The sequence below is a fragment of the Scyliorhinus torazame genome, chromosome 8, assembly GCF_047496885.1.
Source record: "Scyliorhinus torazame isolate Kashiwa2021f chromosome 8, sScyTor2.1, whole genome shotgun sequence".
In the NCBI taxonomy this organism is placed as follows: domain Eukaryota; kingdom Metazoa; phylum Chordata; class Chondrichthyes; order Carcharhiniformes; family Scyliorhinidae; genus Scyliorhinus; species Scyliorhinus torazame.
In genome coordinates, this window is record NC_092714.1 from 142,950,835 (window position 1) to 142,971,929 (window position 21,095).

Genomic DNA, 21,095 nt, shown 5'->3' on the forward strand with positions numbered 1-21,095 from the left:
CTTGCGAGGGTCTGTGCAAGGGTTTTTCAGGCGGTGGCAACCGTTCCTAGACTCTCTCGTGGAGCGTTAGGAGGAGGTCAGCTGCAGCAGCCCGGGGGCGGAGAGGGGGGGGGAGGTTTCTTTTGGGGTGGCGTTTGGGTTAAGATGGGGGGTTTCCCTATTTGTGTTTTCCACTGTTATATGGGGGGTTATTGTATTTGGGGGAAATCCAATGTACAATTTCTGCTTGTTGTGTTTTTGTTTCTTTTTCTTGTTGGGGGGGGGGTTTGTTGAAAATTTGTTGAAAAATTTGAATGAATATATTTTTTAAAAAGATAGCAGAATAAAGATCATGGCCAGCTGAAAGCAAAAACATGAGAAGAAGATACAGACTGGCACTAGGAGAGAAAAGCACAAAATGGAGGACAAAGTTCATGATCTGAAGTCATTGATGTCAATAATATTTAATACTTTAATATTAATGGACTCACTCATCTGAATTTAATACTTTACCTGTTGCAGCTGTTACTTTTTAAACCTGACTCACTATTTTTATTCATATATGAATTTCAGGTATGTAAATATAAATTAATAATCTATGGTACACCTTACAGTCACATGGTAAATCAATTTGACATGAAGTTAATTTTACAACTATCTATTCCTGTGAGATTTCAAATACATCTTATACATATAATTAATTATTATTCATATTGAATACTTTATGTAATTTTAGTTATAGCTAACTAGTTCACATAATTAGTTTGTGTGGTGAATATTCTAAACAGCCACACCATACTGTTATTTTTAACAATATTTTCTCCAATGATTTGAGGAGTGACCCAGTTGCCAGTTGCAATATTCCTTCAATTTTTGTAATTTTACAAGAAGTTTAAGCAACCTGAATTACTGGCAGGGATTAGCATTTTTCTGAGAACAGTTTATGAAGTGGGGGGGGGGGGGGGCGTGAAACTATTTTTAAACACAAGACTTAATGATTGCGCAGATATATATCAAATAGCATCTTTCACACATGCAGGACGTCATGTGGGATTTCCCCACTTAGCAATGAGTCATTTAACGAAAGTCACTGTGCATTTCACATATCAGTCATGGAGTCATAGGGCTGAATTTTACACAAAAGCAGTGGCACCACCCACTGGCTGAGAAATCATCTTTGGGAAGCCCTGGCCAGAATTTATGGTGGTCAGGCCATTTGGTAGCTCCTGACCTGTGAGCGAGGATGACACACCTCCAAGAGTTACCGGCCAGGAAGTCCGATGGCCTACAGCTCTCCAGTCCCAGCAGCTTCTCCAGGAACAGTAGTCACTACTGGGACTGCAATTGGTCCCTGACAAGATGTAATGTAGGCTGGACTTGGAGATGAGTTCGGTGAACTCACTGGGCTTTTCAGCAAAGCCCCTGTGAGGGGATGGAGTGAGTGTGGGGCAGTCGGGAGGATGGAGAAATAAGGGGAGTGAAATTCAAGCGGGGCAGGTGGCCCTATCTTCTGGGGAGGGCCTTTCTTGGGCACAGGGTGCTTAAACAGGAGATCATGCCCATAGCCAGGCCTTGTCACACGGCATGGGCACCCCAGTTGCTGGTAAAATACCAGTGACGGTAGGAGGAGATTCTTTTGTGGCCACGAATTAGCCCAGGCGTTGGCAGGTCATGCAACACTGACCCTACCACTGGTAAAGTAGAAGCAGAGACAGGTAGATGACAGACATAGCACCATCCCATCTGATTATATGCACCACCCTCCTCCTGTTTTCTAGCCTGCTCCTGGGTGGGAACATAAAATCCCTGCATTAAAATCATTATGGTGCTGAAGAAGGCCATTCAGCCATTGAGCCTGTGCCAGCTCTCTCTAGAACAATTCAATCAGTTCCATTTCACCCTACCCTATCCCTGTAGCCCTACATTTATTTTCCACAAGTGTCCACCCCATTTCCTTTTGAAATCATAGATCGTCCCTGCTTCCACCACTCTTGTAGGCAGCGCATTCCAGGTCATTGCCACTCGCTGTGTAAAATAAATTCTACTTCACAGCCACCTTAACGCCTCTTTTCCCACCCGCTGCAACGCTGTGAAAAAATGGAAAGATTCCATCCCATGTTATTGGCTGACATTTCTTTGATGCTGCTTTTTTTTTAGCAGGAACTTGTGTGTTGTGACAGGTATTCAAAAGCCACAGGACTAGTAATCCAGTGGCCCAGGCTAAGGCTCTGTGGATAAGAGCTCAAGTTCCACCACAGCAGCTGATGAAATTCAAAAGTCTGTCTCTCTTTCAATTTTGGCAATAGGAATTTTATGTTCTCAATTACTGGTACGGTAGTTACTGTGTTGTAAGATACTGTGGACTGTACATTGTACTGTATCTCATGTACAAGGGGAGAGCTAAAACAAAAGAGGTACTTTTGAGCAAATGCTGAATACATTGATTGTTCTGGATGTCTCCAGCATGTGCCCCTATTTTCTTTGAGCAAAAAAATCACTATTCAAGTCTCATTTGTTGCAGAGGAAGAAAGATATGCTTTTGTTAATTGGATCAACAAGGCTTTGGAGAAGGATCCAGACTGTCAGCAACTGATTCCTATGGATGCCAACAGTGACACTGAACTTTTTGCTGCTGTTGGGAACGGTATTATCCTTTGGTAAGTGATGCATGATCAATGACCACTAAAGCGAGATTGTAGTCCAACTGAAGGCTTTAATAAGCTAGATGTTTCCCCCAGCAGCTCAGGTACAGAATGAAGGCTGCTGGAGCGGCACGGGCTCTTATACCCCACCTTGCAGGGCGGAGCTACCATACAACTTGACCAATAGGAAACATACAATATCTACCAATGGTGTTCCAGCATTACCAGGTACCGTAATACCTCTACACAGACTACCACATTCACCCCCTGTTAAAAAGGAGTCCGGCGGGGGTGGTGGCCTGATATTACAACATGGTAACGTGGTAGAAATTATTGTTATGGAGGTACCGTAATACCTCCGTACAGCATTTTGTAACTATTTACAATTCTACTTACTATTTACAATTTATGATTCATAATAATAAGGGGCAGCACGGTAGCATTGTGGGTAGCACAATTGCTTCACAGCTCCAGGGTCCCAGGTTCGATTCCGGCTTGGGTCACAGTCTGTGCGGAGTCTGCACATCCTCCCCGTGTGTGCGTGGGTTTCCTCCGGGTGCTCCGGTTTCCTCCCACACTCCAAAGATGTGCAGGTTAGGTGGATTGGCCATGATAAATTGCCCTTAGTGTCCAAAATTGCCCTTAGTGTTGGGTGGGGTTACTGGGTTATGGGGATAGGGTGGAGGTGTTAACCTTGGGTAGGGTGCTCTTTCCAAGAGCTGGTGCATACTCGATGGGCCGAATGGCCTCCTTCTGCACTGTAAATTCTATGATGATAATTAACTATACACTTTAAAATGAAGCAATCAGTCGATCGGGGGCCCTGGTCGTCCTCTGTGATCATCTAAGCTTCGGTGGTGACTCCGGTGGAGGCTCGGGCTTCTGTGACTCCGGGAGCGTGGCCTCGATCTCTGTGGCAGCTTCGACACCCCTAGACGGCGCTGGTGGGGAAAACGGTTGACCTGGGAAGGGAGCGTCTGCGGGGGGCGTCGGTGGGTGGGGGGCCTAGACGGGGCCGGCGGAAGGACCGATCCTCCTGTAAGGTGCACTGGTGGGAGGGAGGCTGGGCCTGGTGGCTCCGATATGCGTGGGGCTCCGGCGGGAGGCAGGTCTCGTAGGTAGACCGTATCTTGTCGGCCGTCGGGGAACAGCACGTAGGCGTACTGGGGGTTAGCGTGGAGAAGATGGACCCTCTCGACCAACGGGTCCGACTTGTGCGCCCGCACGTGTTTTTGGAGCAGGATGGGTCCGGGAACTGCCAGCCAGGTCGGGAACAAGGTCCCAGAGGAGGACTTCTTGGGGAAGGCAAGGAGACGTTCGTGAAGTGTTTGGTTGGTCGTGGTACAAAGCAGTGACCGGATGGAGTGGAGGGCATCCGGGAGGACTTCCTGCCAGTGGGAGACTGGGAGATTCCTGGACCGTAGGGCCAGTAGGACGGCCTTCAAGACCGTTCCGTTCTCCCTGTCTACCTGTCCGTTACCCCGGGGGTTGTAACTGGTCGTCCTGCTTGAGGCGATGCCCTTGCTGAGCAGGAATTGACGCAGTTCGTCGCTCATAAAGGAGGGCCCCCTATCACTATGTATGTAAGCGGGGAACCCGAACAGTGCAAAGATGCTATGGAGGGCCTTGATGACGGTGGTTACTGTCATGTCGGGGTAGGGGATGGCGAATGGGAACCGGGAGTACTCATCAATCACGTTCAGGAAGTACGTGTTGCGGTCGGTGGACGGGAGGGGGCCTTTAAAGTCCATGCTGAGGCGTTCAAAGGGACAGGAAACCTTTATCACGTGCACTTTCTCTGGCCGGTAGAAGTGCAGTTTGCGCTCCGTGCAGATTTGGCAGTCCCTGGTGTCTGCCCTGACCTCCTCGATGGAGTTGGGCAGGTTGCGGGTCTTGATAACGTGAGAAAAGCGAGTGACCCCCGGGTGGCAGAGGTCCTCGTGGAGGGCTCGGAGGCGGTCCACTTGTGCGTTGGCACATGTGCCGCGGGACAGGGCATCAGGAGGCTCATTTAGCTTCCCGGGACGATACAAGATCTTGTAGTTGTAGGTGGAGAGTTTGATCCTCCACCACAAGATTTTATCGTTTTTTATCTTGCCCCGCTGTGCATTATCGAACATGAAAGCAACCGACCGTTGGTCAGTGAGGAGAGTGAATCTCCTGCCGGGCAGGTAATGCCTCCAATGTCGCACAGCTTCACTATGGCCTGGGCCTCCTTTTTGACTGAGGAGTGGCGGATTTTGGAAGCATGGAGGGTACGTGCGAAGAAGGCCACGGGTCTGCCCACTTGGTTGAGGGTGGCCGTCAGATGCGTCACTCTTGACCTGGAAGGGGAGGGACTCGTCGATGGCGTGCATCGTGGCCTTTGCAATGTCTGCTTTGATGCGGCTGAAGGCCTGGCGGGTCTCTATCGACAGGGGAAAAGCTGTAGATTGGATCTGGGGACGGGCCTTGTCCGCATAGTTGGGGACCCACTGGGCATAGTAAGAGAAAAACCCTAGGCAGCACTTCAGGGCCTTGGAGTAGTGAGGGAGGGGGAACTCCATAAGGGGGACCATGCGTTCAGGGTCGGGGCCTATAACTCCATTTCGCACTACGTAGCCGAGGATGGCTAGGCGGTCGGTGCTAAACACGCATTTATCCTTGTTGTAAGTAAGGTTAAGGATCTTTGTGGACTGGAGGAATTTTCGGAGGTTGGTGTCGTGGTCCTGCTGGTCGTGGCCGCAGATGGTGACATTATCGAGATACGGGAGTGTTGCCCGTAAACCGTACCGGTCAACTATTCGGTCCATCTCGCGCTGGAAGATCGAGATCCCGTTGGTGACACCGAAGGGAACCCTTAAGGGATCCAGTTGTTGTGGTCCATGTCGGTACCAACAACATAGGCAAGTCTAGAAAAGAAGACCTGTTTAGAGATTATAAAGATTACAAATTAAAAAACAGGTCCTCAAGGGTCATAATGTCCGGATTAATGCCCGAGCCACGTGCAAATTGGCATAGGGAGGCAAGAATAAGGGAAGTTAACACGTGGCTGAAAGAGTGGTGTGGGAAAGAGGGGTTCCTTTTCATGGGACACTGGCATCAGTTTTGGGTCAGGGGGGACCTATACCGTTGGGATGGTCTCCACCTGAACCGAGCTGGGACCAGTGTTCTGGCGAAAAGAGTAAATAGGGTGGTCAATAGGACTTTAAACTAGAGATTTGGGGGGGGAAGGGAAAGTCAGGGAACCAAGAGGTAAAGTAATCAGTGGGAAGCGTAGCTGCTTAGGAATACAAAAAAGCACGAAAAGACAGAACTCAGGAGAGGTAACGATAGTCCCCATCCCACAAAATATGACACAGTGTATGGAAAGGCTCAGTAAACCAAGGTTCACCACACTAAGAAAACAAAAAGGGACGGTCAATAGAGAATTAAAGGTGCTATATTTAAATGCGCGCAGTGTACGGAACAAGGTAGATGAGCTTGTGGCCCAGATTGTGACTGGCAGGTATAATGTGGTAGGCATCACAGAGATGTGGTTGCAGGGGGTTCAGGACTGGCATTTAAACATCCAGGGATTCACAACCTATCAAAAAGACAGAGAGGTGGGCAGAGGGGGCGGGGTTGCCTTGTTAATTAGGAATGAAATTAAATCAATAGCACTAAACGACATAGGGTCAGATGATGTGGAGTCTGTGTGGGTAGAGTTGAGGAACCACAAAGGCAAAAAAAACATCCCTCCTAACAGTGGTCAGGACCAGGGGCACAAAATGCACCACGAAATAGAAAGTGCATGTCAGAAAGGCAAGGTCACAGTGATCATGGGGGACTTCAATATGCAGGTGGACTGGGTAAATAATGCTGCCAGTGGATCCAAGGAAAGGGAATTCATTGAATGTTTACAGGAGGGCTTTTTGGAACAGCTTGTGATGGAGCCCACGAGGGGACAGGCCATTCTGGACTTAATGTTATGTAATGAGCCAGACTTGATTAAAGATCTTAAAGTAAGGGAACACTTAGGAGGCAGTGATCATAATATGGTCGAATTCAATCTCCAATTTGAAAGAAAGAAGGTAGAATCAGATGTAAAGGTGTTACAGTTAAATAAAGGTAACTACAGGGGCATGAGGGAGGAACTGACGAAAATCGACTGGGAGCAGAGCCTAGTGGGAAAGACAGTAGAACAGCAATGGCAGGAGTTTCTGATAGTAATTGAGGACACAGTACAGAGGTTCATCCCAAAGAAAAGAAAGGTTATCAGAGGGGGGATTAGGCAGCCATGGCTGACAAAGGAAGTTGAGGAATGCATCAAAGCAAAAGAGAAAGCCTATAATGTGGCAAAGAGTAGTGGGAAGTCAGAAGATTGGGAAGGCTACAAAAACAAACAGAGGATAACAAAGAGAGAAATAAGGAAAGAGAGGATCAATTATGAAGGTAGGCTAGCCAGTAACATTAGGAATGATAGTAAAAGTTTCTTTAAATACATTAAAAACAAACGGGAGGCAAAAGTAGACATTGGGCCGCTCCAAAATGACGCTGGTAATCTAGTGATGGGAGACAAGGAAATAGCTGAGGAACTAAATAAGTACTTTGCGTCAGTCGTCACAGTAGAAGACATGAGTAATATCCCAACAATTCAGGAGAGTCAGGGGGCAGAGTTGAATATGGTAGCCATCACAAAGGAGAAAGTGCTAGAGAAACTAAGAGGTCTAAAAATTGATAAATCTCTGGGCCCAGGTGGGCTACATCCTCGAGTTCTAAAGGAGATAGCTGAAGAAATAGTGGAGGCGTTAGTTATGATCTTTCAAAAGTCACTGGAGTCAGGGAAAGTCCCAGAGGATTGGAAAATCGCTGTTGTAACCCCCCTGTTCAAGAAGGGAACAAGGAAAAAGATAGAAAATTATAGGCCAATTAGCCTAACCTCGGTTGTTGGCAAGATTCTAGAATCCATTGTTAAGGATGAGATTTCTAAATTCTTGGAAGTGCAGGGTCGGATTAGGACAAGTCAGCATAGATTTAGTAAGGGGAGGTCGTGCCTGACAAACCTGTTAGAGTTCTTTGAAGAGATAACAAATAGGTTAGACCAGGGAGAGCCAATGGATGTTATCTATCTTGACTTCCAAAAGGCCTTTGATAAGGTGCCTCACGGGAGACTGTTGAGTAAAATAAGGGCCCATGGTATTCGAGGCAAGGTACTAACATGGATTGACGATTGGCTGTCAGGCAGAAGGCAGAGAGTTGGGATAAAAGGTTCTTTTTCGGAATGGCAACCGGTGACGAGTGGTGTCCCGCAGGGTTCAGTGTTGGGGCCACAGCTGTTCTCTTTATATATTAACGATCTAGATGACGGGACTGGGGGCATTCTGCCTAAGTTTGCCGATGATACAAAGATAGGTGGAGGGGCAGGTAGTATGGAGGAGGTGGGGAGGCTGCAGAAAGATTTAGACAGTTTAGGAGAGTAGTCCAAGAAATGGCTGATGAAATTCAACTTGGGCAAGTGCGAGGTCTTGCACTTTGGGAAAAAGAATAGAGGCATGGACTATTTTCTAAACGGTGACAAAATTCAGAATGCTGAAGTGCAAAGGGACTTGGGAGTCCTAGTCCAGGATTCTCTGAAGGTAAACTTGCAGGTTGAGTCCGTAATTAAGAAAGCAAATGCAATGTTGTCATTCATCTCAAGAGGCTTGGAATACAAAAGCAGGGATGTACTTCTGAAGCTTTATAAAGCATTAGTTAGGCCCCATTTAGAATACTGTGAGCAATTTTGGGCCCCACACCTCAGGAAGGACATACTGGCACTGGAGTGGGTCCAGCAGAGATTCACACGGATGATCCCAGGAATGGTAGGCCTAACATACGATGAACGTCTGAGGATCCTGGGATTATATTCATTGGAGTTTAGGAGGTTGAGGGGAGATCTAATAGAAACTTACAAGATAATGAATGGCTTAGATAGGGTGGACGTAGGGAAGTTGTTTCCATTAGCAGGGGAGACTAAGACCCAGCGGCACAGCCTTAGAATAAAAGGGAGTCACTTTAGAACAGAGATGAGGAGAAATTTCTTCAGCCAGAGAGTGGTGGGTCTGTGGAATTAATTGCCACAGAGGGCGGTGGAGGCCGGGACGTTGAATGTCTTTAAGACAGAAGTTGATAAATTCTTGATTTCTCGAGGAATTAAGGGCTATGGAGAGAGAGCGGGTAAATGGAGTTGAAATCAGCCATAATTGAATGGTGGAGTGGACTCGATGGGCCGAATGGCCTTACTTCCGCTCCTAAGTCTTATGGTCTTAAGAAGTGATAGAGCCGCCCATCTGCCTCGAAGGCAGTGTATATGCGGTCACTAGTCCGGATGGGGAGCTGGTGGTAGGCGGACTTAAAGATCCACCGTGGAGAAGACCTTGTAATGGGCGATCCTGTTTACCAGGTCGAATATGCGGGGGAGAGGGTACGCGTCCAGCTACGACTGTAGTCGATGACCATCCTTTGCTTTCTCCCCAGTCTTTACCACCACTACTTGAGCTCTCCAGGGACTGTTGCTAGCTTCAATGACTCCTTCCCTCAGTAGCCTTTGGACTTCTGACCTAATAAAGATCTGATTCTGGGCACTGTACCGTCTGCTCCTGGTGGCGATGGGTTTGCAATTCGGGGTGAGGTTCGCAAACAGGGAAGGCGGATCAACCTTGAGGGTCGCGAGGCCGCAGACAGTGAGGGGGTGTATAGGGCCGCCGAATTTGAAAGTTAGACTTTGGAGATTACACTGAAAGTCTAAACCGAGGAGTGTGGCCACGCAGAGGTGGGAAGGACGTAGAGCCGGTAATGTTTAAACTCCCTTCCCTGGACTGTGAGGTTTGCTACACAAAACCCCTTTATCTCTACTGAGTGGGAACCGGAGGCCAGGGAGATTTTTTAATTAACGGGGTGGACGAGGAGAGAACAGCACCTTACCGTGTCGGGGTGCATGAAGCTCTCCGTGCTCCCAGAGTCGATTAAGCAGGACGTCTCGTGCCCGTTGATTAGTACTGTTGTTGTAGCAGTTGAGAGTGCTCGAGGTCGGGACTGATCCAAGGTCACCGAGGCTAATCTCAGCAGTGGAGTGTTCTCTTTGTGCGGTCAGCCGAGCTGGAGTCCTGCGAGTCCATCCAAGATGGAGGCTCCCATTGGTCACACATGGCTGGGGGTGCACAAAATGGCAGAACCCATCCATCGAACGTGGCGTCCGCGGGACAGGATGGCGGCGCCCGGGGGCCGCACATGGCCCTGGAGGAGGAAGATGCCGGAGCCCGCTGGCCGCACGGGGACCGTGGAGAGGTTTGTGGTGGTGGTCCGCATTCGCCGCCGGAGACCGCGGCGACCGCACGGGCCTGGCATACCACCACAAAGTGGCCCTTTTTTCCGCCGGGGTTGCCAGGTCGCCTTGCAGCACACGCTTGCGGGGGGATGTCTCGGGGTCGACTGCAGAGGGGTTCCACGCTGCCCAGGGGGCTGCCACGGGGTCGGGAATGTAAGCGCGGGCGTTTCTGGAGGCCACATCCAGGGAGCCTGCAAGGGCCCGTGCCTCCTTGAGGCCTAGGGTGTCTTTTTCCAGCAATCGTGGCGGATTTGGTAAACAGCATACTTGCCACGAAAGCGACCCGGATCAAGAGTTCTGTGTGGTCGCTCGCCGAAACTTGCGGGCAGCTGCAGTTTCTCCCCAACACCAGGAGCGCACGGTAGAATTCTTCCAGCGATTCCCAGAGATTTGTCGCCTCGTTGCTAGCAGATGTCGGGCGTAGACCTGGTTTACCGGGCGAATATAATGTCCTTTTAGCAGCTCCATTGCTGCATCGAAGTCCTCCGCGTCCTCGATGAGGGTGTAAATTTCCAGGCTCACCATCGAGTGCAGGACTTGTATTTTCTGTTCTCCCGTGGGTGTGTTTTTGGCCGTTTCTGAGATATCCTTTAAAACACGCCAGCCAGTGCTTGAAGATTGCCGCTGAGTTCGCCGCATGGGGGCTGAGTTGCAGACACTCCGGCTTGATTCGGGGCTCCATCCTTTTAAATCTAGCTTATTAAATTGATGCACGATCAATGACCACTAAAGCAAGGTTGTAGTCCAACTGAAGGCTTTAATCCAACTGAAGGCTTTAATAAGCTAGATGTTTCCCCCAGCAGCTCAGGTACAGAATGAAGGCTGCTGGGGCGGCACGGGCTCTTATACCCTGCCTTGCAGGGCGGAGCTACCATACAGCTTGACCAATAGGAAACATACAATGTCTACCAATGGTGTTCCAGCATCACCAGGTACCGTAATACCTCTACACAGAGTACCACAGTAAGTAACTCACTTTTTTCTCACACATTACTGCCAGAGTCGCTGTGGTCCAAAACTGTCCTGTCAGTCCTCTCTGATTGCACTAAGTGGTGTGGGGAATATAGGGCGCGATTCTCCGAAATGGAGACAAAGTCCCGACGCCGGAGTGAAAACCGGAATGTTTCACTACGGTGTCGGAGCCCGCTCCCAGCTCCCGCCCCCGGGGGGCTAGGAGCAGTGTTGCGTATTTTACGCACGCTGGGCCTTGGCGCCGTGTAAAAAGCGGTGCCGCGTTAATGACACAGTCGGCGTCGCGTAAATGACATCACCCGCGCATGTGTGGTTGCCGTCCTCCCCGAGGCCACCCCGCAAGAAGATGGCGGATGCATCTTGCGGGGCGGTGGAGGAAAGGAGGTCCTCCTTTAGAGAGGCCGGCCCGCCGATCGGTGGGCACCGATTACGGTCCAGACCCCATCGGAGGCCCCCCCTGGTGCAGGAACCCCCCTGCCCGCCCCCCCCCCCCCCCCCACAGGCCGCTCCCCCCAGCGTTCCCGTGCAGTTCCCACCGGCAGCGACCAGGTGTGGATGGCGCCGGCGGGAATCTGTCGTGTTGGGGCGACCGCTGGGCCCATCCGGACCGGAGTATCGCTGCTCGCCTTTTGCAAGTGTGGCGGGACTCGCCCGGCGCCCCGGCGATTCTCCCACCCAGCATGGAGGGGGAGAATTCTGTCCATAATATTTGTCCTATAGCTGGTAAGATCTTACTTGGCTGTTCAGGCACTATCACCAACAGCATCTTTGGCTTTGCCAGTTATGTTGCCCATGTTACCAGGAAACCACTAGAGGCAGCAGAGTCGATGCTGGCAAACCTCTGGCAGTGCCATTGTTGCTGTCCATGTCTGTGCTTTACAGAAGATTAAACTTAAAATAAAATAAAAAAATACTTTAAAATTAACCATAAAAGCACTGATTTATTTTTTCGAACAGGTGAGAACGATCGGCACATGTAACCTGTTCAATGAACATTCAAATATCAAAGATGTTACTTGCTGAATTGCGATTTGACCCCATTTGGTGAACTGCAATTTTGGGTACCAAACCCCAGGAACTCTGTATTGGCCTTGGAAGGGGGGAACAACGCAGATTCACCATAGAAACAGGAAGAGGACATTTAGCCCCTCAAGCCTGTTCCATCTTTCAATGAGATTGCGGCTGATATGTGATCGAAGTCCATATACCCGACTTCACCCCATAACCCTTAATGCCTTAATAACAAAAATCTTATCAATCACAGATTTAAAATTGATCTTGTATCAATCGCAGTTTGTAGAAGAAGGTTCCAAATCCCACTCTTTTTGTGTAGACATGTTTCCTGATTTCTGGCTCTAATTTTTTGATATGTCCCCTAGTCCTCAATCAGCAGAATATGGTCCAGGTCTTGCTTCATATATGGACATGGATTGCTTCAGTATCTGGGAAGTTGCAAACGGTACTGTCCATTGGGCAATCACCATCAGCTTCTGACCTTATGATGGAGGAGGGCCATTGATGTAGCAGCTGAAGATGGTTGGGCCTGGGACACCATCCTGAGGAACTCCTGCAGCGATGTCCTGGGACCGATATGATTGACTTCCATGACTATCTTCCTTCCTGCCATCTTCCTTCATATTATATACATTATGTAGGCATCATCTAATACTCATTGAGATATCTCAGAAAGTTGGATTATTAAAAAAATTATTTTATGGGTTGTAGGCGTCGCTGGCTAAGCCAGCACTTATTGCCCACCCCAAATTTCCCTTGAGAAGGTGGTGGTGAGTTCCTTCCTGAACTTCTGAAGGCCATGTGGTGTAGGTACACCCACGGTGCTGTTAGGAGGGAAATTCTTACGTTTGTGTAATTCCAGAAATGTTCTTCAAACAAAATCAATGTTTAGTTCTTGAAAATTCTCTCATGCTCAAAAATTGGAAAATGGGAAGCCCCACTCTAAGGTTTGAAATGACACTTTAATGTATCACTGAGGGAGTGGTGAATTGTTGCAGACTCTGTTCATATGAAATGATAAATTGAGGCCCCATTTACTTGCTCAGGTGGATATAAAAGATATGCCGGCATGAAACAAGTTAAGTGATTAACTTGAACAAATAGTTCTAATTCCAAGAAAATCCAACATTCATGTCATATGGTGCCAAATAAAATATGGAGGGGATGCCAACACGTTCATACTACTTCAAACATGGAGCATGAATGACCATAGGTGAACATAATTCTTATCAATGCCCTGTCTCTCCATCTCCAGGGAGTCACCTGACTTTCGGGAACTGATACCTGCCATTTATTCAAACTGTTGCCACAGATTTGCAAGTTTTGGGGGCAATTATACACTTAATCTCGATGCAGTTCACCATAAATGACTTTGCGCTTCATATCTCTCTTTCTGTCGCTTCTTTTACATATTGACGTTCATTTAACATTGTATTTTTGACTGAGTTGTGGAGCTGCTCTTTGATCGGCCCCTCGGTTCTGGCAGTAATGAGGGAAGAACATTCACCGTCACCCCCCAGTACCTTTATGCTCAGTAACATGATGCTTCGCCTTGGTGGCATTAACTCTGATTGACATGGAAGAGTTCCCTCTCCTCCACGACCTGCTCCACAGGTTCAGACAGAGGCCCACCTTTGAATGGAGTGACGCTTGCTCAGAGTGGAGACTCTAAATGTGCTCTTTACAGCTGGATTAATATCATTGGGTGATAAATGTACTAATTAAGCGTGAAACTGGCATTATCCGGGGTAAACTGGGATCGGGTCGGATTCTGATGATGAACTTTAAAGGTGATCAGGAAAAATAGAAGAAAGTCAGTGATAAACATGGAAGATAGAGATATCGGGGGGAATTCTTCATCTGTTCCTGGCAGCAGGAATCGCTGGTCCAACTGCAGTGAATGGGCAATGTGACTGAGTTCAAAATTCTCTGTTGCCGTTAGCAGCAGTAGAGGGGCGGAATCGCAACAGAGAATCCCTGCCATCAATTCTCGTAGATCCAGAAACAGGCATATTCAAGCAATTCTGATAGAAACCTAGAAGCGAGCCATAGGTCTTTGACATACTGTGGAATTCTTCACATACAGTGAAATTCAAGAGGGAAGAATGAGCAGGATAATGCTCATATGTACCTGTTTAATATCTGATTTTTAAAAACATGTCCCTTTTTTTTAGTTGCCTTTGAAAAAGTAATCTATTGTGCATTTGTTTGTTTCAATTTTTGTTCCTTGGTTGCAGGCTACTGAGTCATGGATATTCATCATTTATCTGCATTTCTGTCTAACTTCTATTTTAATGTAGCAAAATGGTCAACCTGTCGGTGCCTGATACAATCGATGAGAGGACAATTAACAAAAAGAAGCTCACCCCATTCACTATACAGGTAGCGAGATTAACTTGCAAAGTATGAATTAATAAATATATATTCACCATTTTAACACTGAGTTGGTGTGCTTGTCTTTGATGACTAAATACATTGCTAGCCGCCATAATGGTTTCTCTTTGTACTAAATATTACATGTGCATATGTTTCTAATTGCTTCCACTCTTTCCATATTTTTGCAGGAAAATTTGAATCTGGCTTTGAATTCTGCCTCAGCAATTGGGTGTCATGTGGTTAATATTGGTGCTGAGGATCTGAAGGAGGGGAAGCCTCACCTTGTGTTAGGCCTGTTGTGGCAAGTTATCAAAATTGGTCTGTTCGCAGACATTGAACTGAGCAGAAATGAGGGTAGGTGCTGGTGTCTCCACAATTTTAGGTTTTAGAGTTAATTAAGACTTGAAGGATAAAGGGTAAGGATTGTTCAGCTCACTAATGGAAAGTATGTTCTTTTAGAGAATGTCCACATTGGAACATGAATAAGCTATTTAGCCTCCCGAGCCCGTCCGCCATTCATTTAGATCTTGACTGTATCTTAACTTCATCTACTTGCCTTGGTTTTATAATCATTTATAACCTTGCCTCACAGCAATGTCAATTTTGCCATTTTCAGTTGATCCACAGTCTCAGCTGTGCTTTGTGGTGGGGGTGGGAAGATTTCCAGATTCCCATTTCCCTTTGTGTGAAGAAGTACTTCCTGATATATAAGAACATAAGAACTAGGAACAGGAGTAGGCCATCTGGCCCCTCGAGCCTGCTCCTCCATTCAATGAGATCATGGCTGATCTTTTGTGGACTCAGCTCCATTTTCCGGCCCGAACACCATAACCCTTAATCCCTTTATTCTTTAAAAAACTATCTATCTTTATCTTAAAAACATTTAATGAAGGAGCCTCAACTGCTTCACTGGGCAAGGAATTCCATAGATTCACAACCCTTTGGGTGAAGATGTTCCTCCTAAACTCTGTCCTAAATCTACTTCCCCTTATTTTGAGGCTATGCCCCCGAGTCATGCTTTCATCCGCCAGTGGAAACAACCTGCCCGCATCTATCTTATCTATTCCCTTCATAATTTTATATGTTTCTATAAGATCCCCCCGCATCCTTCTAAATTTCAACGAGTACTGTCCCAGTCTACTCAACCTCTCCTCATAATCCAACCCCTTCAGCTCTGGGATTAACCTAGTGATTCTCCCCTGAATGGCCTAACTCTCCCTTGTTCTCTTGCCAGAACAAAATAGTTTCTCTCCATCTACCCTATCAACTCCTTTCAGCATCTTAAAACACCTCAACTAGATCACCCCTCAATCGTTTCTGTTCAAGGGGTCACAAGCCTAATCTAGGCTTTTCACCCCAGTATCATTGTAATGAATCTGTACCCCCTGCATGTGTCCCTCGTGACAGATTCTACTAACTTCCCCACAAGAATGAATGTTGAAACATGTATTTTTTAATTTTCTCCCCTCAGTCACCGTCAACAGGTGAAAAACCTACCTGTTTCCTTCATCCTCTTGACTTGAGCACAGCCAAGTGCCTCAACCTGTACAACATTGTTATCCACAAGCATGCCCATTACCAATAAATCAGAGTTAGATTTTAACCGAGCTCACCAAGCCTGAACGGGGCAGTAGCAGCTCGAGGATACATGTTATGAAGAAGGAATTGAATTTGACTTCTGTTAACTCTATTAAATTGGGATTACAGGGTATCAATTCATCAAACCCATTTTTTAAATTGTTCATTTTGCGATTGCTTGAAACTAGTTGTCATTTGCAAAATTAGCTCATGGAGAAACAGAGTTGTAATTTTAATGGTATTTTCTGATACACCATCGAAGCTGTGCTTTTCATCAAACCGCAAATTAGCTTTTGTCTCCCCCAAGAGCTAGAAGTCAGTGCAGTGTAATAATTATTCATTGTGGAACTATGTCATTGATTACCCCCTGTTCACAATTTGTCTATATCAAATCACAGCTACAAGAGGGTGACTTTAATGTGTTAGGAGCGAGCTTTGGTGGGGAGGGTGAAGGCTGATTTTCTGAGGTGGGACAATCTCCCTCTGTCGTTGGCGAGCCAGGTGCAGGCAGGAACGATGAATGTTTTGCCATGAGTCATGCGTTTGTTTCAATGCCTGCTGGTAAATTTGCCCACAGTGTTTTTTAAGGGATGAGCAGGCTGATCTCCCCATTTGTTTGGGCGGGAAAGGTGCCAGGATTAGGAGTGTGATACTGCAGAGGGGACGGCAGGCTGGGGGGGGTTAGGTCTCCCAAATTTGTTGTATTATTATTGGGCAGCAAATGCAGAGAAGTTCTGGGGTTGGAGTGGGGTGGGGGCTTTGTCGGTGAGGATGGAGGCGGGCTCTTGCAGGGGTCAGGGTTGAGGGCGCTAGCAACAGCACCACTCCCAATGGCCCCAGAGAAGTACATGGTGTGTCTGGTGGTGGTGGCCACGTTGAAGATCTGTAGACAGATTTAGACAGCATTTTAGGTTTGGAGCTGGGTCATGGGGATGCCAATCGGGGAATTATGGGTTTGAGCCGGGGAGGATGGATGCAAGGTTTTGGGGATAAAATGAGGGGGATTAAGGAAATGAAGGATTTGTTTCTGGGAGGGCGATTTGTGAGTTTGGAGGAGTTGGGCGAGAGGTTTGCGCTGGCACGGGGCGAAAGCTTTAGGCATATGCAGGTACTGGATTTGTGAGGAAGGTCTTTCCGACATTCCCGATAGTGTCTGCCTCCTCGTAGTTGGAGGCGATGCTGTCAGCGGGGGGTTTGGAGAAGGGGGTTGCCTCGGCAACTAATGGGAGGATCTTGGAGGAGGACAGGGTGTCCATGGAATGGGTTAAGGCGAAGTGGGAGGAGGAGTTGGGAGCGGTGCTGGAGGAGGGTCTGTGGTGTGAGGTGCTGCGGAGGGTAAATGCCTCGACTTTGTGCACGAGGCTGGGGCTGATACATCTGAAGGTAGCTTACAGGGCGCAACTCACAAAGTCTAGGATGAGCCGGCTATTCGAGGGGGTGGAGAATGTCTGTGAACGATGTGGGAGGGCCCTGTGAATCATGTACATATGTTTTGGTCCTGCCCGAAGCTGGAAATGTTTTGGAGTACGGTTCAGCAGCATTTTGGGGGTTTTATATGTGGACGTGGAGCCCGGTCCCCTGGAAGCCATATTCGGGGTGTTGAATCGGTCGGAGCTCCAGGTGGGTATAGGGGCAGATGTTTTAGCCTTCGCCTCACTGATTACTTGTAGGTCGGTCTTGCTGGGGTGGAGGTCACCTTCTCCACCCTGTGCCTCAGCGTGGCGGGGGGGACCTCCTGGGGTTTCTGAAGGTGAAGTTTGCTCTGAGGGTGGCGAGTGATGGGATTCTACAAGTGTTGCGGTCTGTTGATCATGCATTTTCGGGAATTGGTTGACTGTTGGGGGGGTGGGGTTTGGGTGGGCTGGTTTTTTTTATGGGGTTGTTTTGTATTGTAAAGCTGTTGGAAATTTGTTGAATAAAAATACTTTCAAAAAAAAATTAACAACAGGGAGCGGCCATTGTTATTTATAAGATGCATTTGTTTTCAGCGCTGATTGCCCTGCTCCGAGAGGGGGAAGATCTGGAAGACCTAATGAAACTGTCTCCCGAGGAGCTGCTGCTACGATGGGCTAACTACCACCTGGAAGGTGCCGGCTGCAAAAAAGTTAACAACTTCAGCACTGATGTCAAGGTACAAGTGATGAATTCACAAGAAAATTATTTAGTAATTTTTAGTCTCACCAACTGTAGGAGAGAAACTGATACAATGTAGGCTTTATGGTCTATGCTGCTTTGTTAACTGGAATATAATCCAACCAAATGTTTTATTGACGTTTGTGGCAGCTTGTTTTTTCATGGACTCGTGCCATATAAGTTTTACAAGGCTGAAATTCAAGTACCTTAATATGTAACAAAATGTTTCAGAATTCTCTATTCAGTTCCTAGTGTGTACAAGTACAGAACTCTGAACTTCCCACAATTTTGTTTAAATATTTTCCTGGGATGTGGGTGACACTGGCAAGGCCATATTTATTGCCCATCCCACATTGCCCTGGGCGACAATCGTGGATCTGCATTTCACTACACAGGCAGTCTTCATTTGGTCTTTATTGCAAGATGATTTGAGTACTGGAATCAAGATGCCTTGCTGCAATTTTGTCGAGCCTTGGTGACACCGCACATGTACAGTTTTAGTCTCCTTACCTAAGGAAGGATATACTTGCCATAGAGGAAGTGCAAAGAATGTTCACCAGACTGATCTCTGGGATGGTGGGATTGCGCTATGAGGAGAGTTTGAGGAGACTGGGCCTGTACTCTCTCGAGTTTAGAAGAATGAGATGCAATTTCATTGAAATTTGTAAAAAAATTTAAAGGACTGGACAGAGTAGATTCAGGAAGGATGTTGGCCCTGGTGGGAGTATAGAACCAAGGAACACAGACTAAGGATAAGAGGGAGACCATTTAGGACTGTGGTGGAGACATTTCTTCACTAAGAGGGCTGTGGAGGCTCAGTCAATGATTATGTTCAAGACAGAGGTAAATAGATTTCAAGTCACTAAAGACATCAAGAGATATGGAGGAAGAGCAGGAGAATGGCATTGAGGTAGAAGATCAGCAGGATCTAGTCAAATGGCTTGATTGGACAAATGGCCTAATCCCGTATCTTTGTTCCTATAGGGGCTATCAGGATGACTGGCGAAGGCCAATTACTATCAGTACCATAGTGCTTATTCTTTCATTCATCAGCAATAAGCCGCAATGCTAGCTTTCACTCTGCCATTAGCCCATGCTGGACCAAACCTTTTAAACACTTGGTGCTGTCACGGTTGCAAAAGGCAAACCTCATCCTGAACCTTTGTGATGATAATCTAATAGTTCTTGAAAGAAACAATTTGATTGCTCCCTACGTCTATGTAATATTTCCTTCTAAATCCTTTGGAAAAATTGGAACTTATAATAATGATCTTTATTAGTGTCATAAGAAGGCTTACATTAACACTGCAATGAAGTTACTGTGAAAATCCACTAGTCGCCACACTATGTTGCCTGTTTGGGTCCACTGGGGGAGAATTCAGAATGTCCAATTCACCTAACAAGCACGTCTTTCGGGACTTGTGGGAGGAAATCGGAGCACCCGGAGGAAACCCACGCCGACACGGGGAGAATTTGCAGATTCCGCACAGACAGTGACCCAAGCCGGGAATCGAACCCGGGTCCCTGGTGCTGTGAAGCAACAGTGCTACCCACTGTGCTACTGTGCTGCCCATACTTACATATGTCGAGCAGCTTTCACATACTCAAAGACATCACAAAACATTTACACCCAACAAATTATTTTGTAATGTAGGCAAATATAGAACATACAGTGCAGAAGGAGGCCATTTGGCCCATTGAGTTTGCACCGACCCACTTAAGCCCTCACTTCCACCCTATCCCCATAAACCCAATAACCCCATCTAACCTTTTTTGATCACTAAGGGCAATTTATCATGGCCAATCCACCTAACCTGCACGTCTTTGGACTGTGGGAGGAAACCGGAGCGCCCGGAGGAAAGCCACGTAGACATGGGGAGAACGTGCAGACTCCGCACAGACAGAGACCCAGCAGGGAATCGAACCTGCGATCCTGGCGCTGTGAAGCCACAGTACTAATCACTTGTGCTGCCCGTGAACATGATAGAGAATTTGTATAAACCCTGGTCCCATAAACATAACCGAGAACAATAACAAAATAATCTTTTTTATGATGTTGATTCACATGTAGTGTTTCGCAATCCCCTTTCAAGATGACCTCACAGAATTGTTATGGTGCTGAAGGAGGCTATTTGGCCCATTGTGTCCGCACCGGTTCTCCAAACAAGCATCGTCACTTAGTGCCATTCCCTGCCTTTTCATAGAATTATAGAATTTACAGTGCAGAAGGAGGCTACTCGGCCCATCGAGTCTGCACCGGTCCCTGGAAAGAGCACCCGACGTAGGCCCACGCCTCCACCCCCCATCCCCATAACCCAGTAACCCTACCTAACCTTTTTTGACACAAACGGGTAATTTAGCATGGCCAATCCACCTAACCCGCACATCTTTGGACTGTTGGATGAAAGCGGAGCACCGGGAGGAAACTCATGCAGACACGGGGAGAATGTGCAAACTCCACACAGACAGTCACCCGAGGCCGGAATTGAACCTAGGTCCCTGAAGCTGTGAGGTCCTGTCTTTCTCATATCCCTGTACATTGTTTCTATTCCAGTAATCATCTAATGCCCTCTTGAATGCCTTGATCGAACTTGCCTCCACTACACTTCCAGACAGCGCATTCTAGACCTGCCATGATCCCGTGAGATCAATTGAGGTCTGAACGTCTATAGGCGCGAGGGCCTATGAAAGATGGTGTACCCCCTCTATCCCCATTCTGTGGTATACCACATTGATCCATCAGAGTGCCACATCAATTCATGAACATAAGAACATAAGAACTAGGAGCAGGAGTAGGCCATCTGGCCCTTCGAGCCTGCTCCGCCATTCAATGAGATCATGGCTGATATTTGTGGACTCAGCTCCACTCTCCGGCCCTGAGCTGACTTTTGTCAACAATGTCTGTAAAAATAATATATTTCCTATTTTCTTAAACTAGCCTTCAATAGAAGAAACTGAAATAAGTCCGATCGCTGTAAACCCTACCACCTGCAGCTCCCAACTGTCTTCCCTCTAAACGTCGTATGAAATTGTCCAGGGTGCATGTGCAATTGACAACCTAATGTTACTGTTAA

The 21,095-nt window shown here is 47.3% G+C and overlaps 1 protein-coding gene across 4 annotated transcripts in view; it reads left to right on the forward strand.

Moving 5' to 3' along the window:
• The window catches only part of lcp1 (lymphocyte cytosolic protein 1 (L-plastin)), a 126,625-nt gene that overhangs the window by 70,850 nt on the left and 34,680 nt on the right, over positions 1–21,095 (forward strand). For all 4 annotated transcript variants that reach the window (XM_072514286.1, XM_072514285.1, XM_072514288.1 and 1 more), the window contains exons 5-8: positions 2,501–2,636; positions 14,235–14,316; positions 14,499–14,664; positions 17,877–18,019. In XM_072514286.1, coding sequence (XP_072370387.1) covers positions 2,501–2,636; positions 14,235–14,316; positions 14,499–14,664; positions 17,877–18,019 — 527 coding nt within the window. The remainder of the gene's footprint in view (positions 1–2,500; positions 2,637–14,234; positions 14,317–14,498; positions 14,665–17,876; positions 18,020–21,095) is intronic.